This window comes from Plasmodium reichenowi, chromosome 5 (assembly GCF_001601855.1).
Source record: "Plasmodium reichenowi strain SY57 chromosome 5, whole genome shotgun sequence".
Taxonomy (NCBI): domain Eukaryota; phylum Apicomplexa; class Aconoidasida; order Haemosporida; family Plasmodiidae; genus Plasmodium; species Plasmodium reichenowi.
In genome coordinates, this window is record NC_033650.1 from 870548 (window position 1) to 872524 (window position 1977).

At 16.4% G+C, this 1977-nt stretch overlaps 1 protein-coding gene across 1 annotated transcript in view; it reads left to right on the forward strand.

Moving 5' to 3' along the window:
• Positions 1-1406: 1406 nt before the first annotated feature.
• PRSY57_0525000 (NIMA related kinase 2) overlaps positions 1407-1977 on the forward strand; it is a gene marked incomplete at both ends in the record, with an annotated part of 2076 nt that continues 1505 nt past the window's right edge. Inside the window, 2 exons of the mRNA XM_020114560.1 lie at positions 1407-1507; positions 1823-1895. Of these exons, the coding sequence (XP_019970737.1) occupies positions 1407-1507; positions 1823-1895 (174 nt within the window). Of the gene's footprint in view, positions 1508-1822 lie in introns of the transcript that reaches the window.

Genomic DNA, 1977 nt, shown 5'->3' on the forward strand with positions numbered 1-1977 from the left:
AAAAAAAAATTTTTTTTTTTTTTTTTTTTTTTTTTTTTTTTTTTTCCTTTTTATAAAATTAAAAAAATTTAAAAAAAAAAAAAAAAAAAAAAAAAAAAAAAAAAACGATAAACAAATATATGTATGTATATATATATATATATATATATATATATAATTGAATAAAAAAAGTTTTTTTTTTCTTTATTAAGGATATATACTTTTTATTCCATATAAGTGTTGTTATTGCTATTGCTGTTGTATTTTTTTTTTTTTTTTTTTTTAAATATAATACTTATATTATTTTGTTACATTTATGGATAATATATTAATTTTTTTTCTTTCCTTTTTTTTGTTGTTGTTTATTTATATATATATTTTTTTAAATACAATTATACTATTAGGAAATATGAAGGTTACAAATAAATACACACATAAAATGTGTGTATACGTAATTTAATTTGTTTAGTATATTAGTCTATATTCCTTTCATCTAGTTTAATATATCTATATATATATATATATATATATATAATAGATTGTTTTTTTAAAAAAAAATTATTTAATATAACGTAAATACATATGAAGCTAATTGTTACTACTTTCTGTATTATTAAGATTTGTATATTTAATAAATTGTCTATGAAAGCAAGAATTATAATATTATATGTTTATATACTTAAAATGATTTATAAAATTATTAGTTTGGGTGTTTAATTTTTTCATTTCTGTTAAAGATGGATTCCTGTTATGTTAAGATATATATATATATATGTATGTATGTTCAACATAATTTCTTAAATACAGCTAAATAACCTCTGAACATTTCTAATATTGTAATGAGAATTCATTAAAAAAGAAATGATTGATGTGCTTAATTTTTTCTTTTGGTCTTTCCTTCCGAATATGATTTATATAGTTAAAGTGTTATAATTAATTGGTCCTTTAAAAGAATGAATTTTTATAGAGGACACTTGAGATTTATTAATAAGATTGTTATTCTTTCTCCTTAAATTATATATATGTATATATATCTGTGTATATTTTTTAAGTGCTTATAAAATTCTGGAATTTTTTTATGGTTATATGTTCATAGTAAATATGTGTATGTACAATATATGTATTGTGTTATATATAATATGTGTAAAAAAAAAAAAAACAAAGAATGAAAATATAAATATAATCATATATAGGAAATCTTCATATGAATTTAGGATTGATAATTAAAAATATATACACATATACATATATATATATATATATATATATATATATATGTCCATATTGATTGTATTTATTTTTCTTATTGAAGAAAAAAAAAGAAAAATAATATATCTGTATACATATATATATATATATATATATATATATATATATATATATATATATATATATGTAAAGTATGAATAATCATATTAGTATTAAAAATGTCTAAACCCAAAATGATAGGTCCTTATGAGGTGGTAAAAAGTATAGGAAGGGGTTCGTTTGGAATTGTAACTGCTGTTAAAGATGAGAATGAGAAAATGTATGCTAAAATAAATAATATAGATATAAAATGTGTGTATGTAATATATTAATATATAATACATACATATAAATATGAACATGTATACATATATATAAGTATATCAATACATAAATATAAATATGAACATGTATACATATATATAAGTATATCAATACATAAATATAAATATGAACATGTATACATATATATAAGTATATCAGTACATGTGTGTATAAATTGTAAATAGATAAATGATCACATAAAGTAATTTTATATAAAAATATGATATCATTTGATTTTATAATATAATATAATATAATTTATTTGAATTAGTTTTGTAATTAAGGAGCTGGACATATCATGTATGAAGAACAAGGAAAAAATGAATGTAGTAAATGAAATAAGAGTAATAAATAAAAGATATATAATATAAATAATAAGAATAATATATATATATATAGATGTAGATATAGATGTATATATAGATT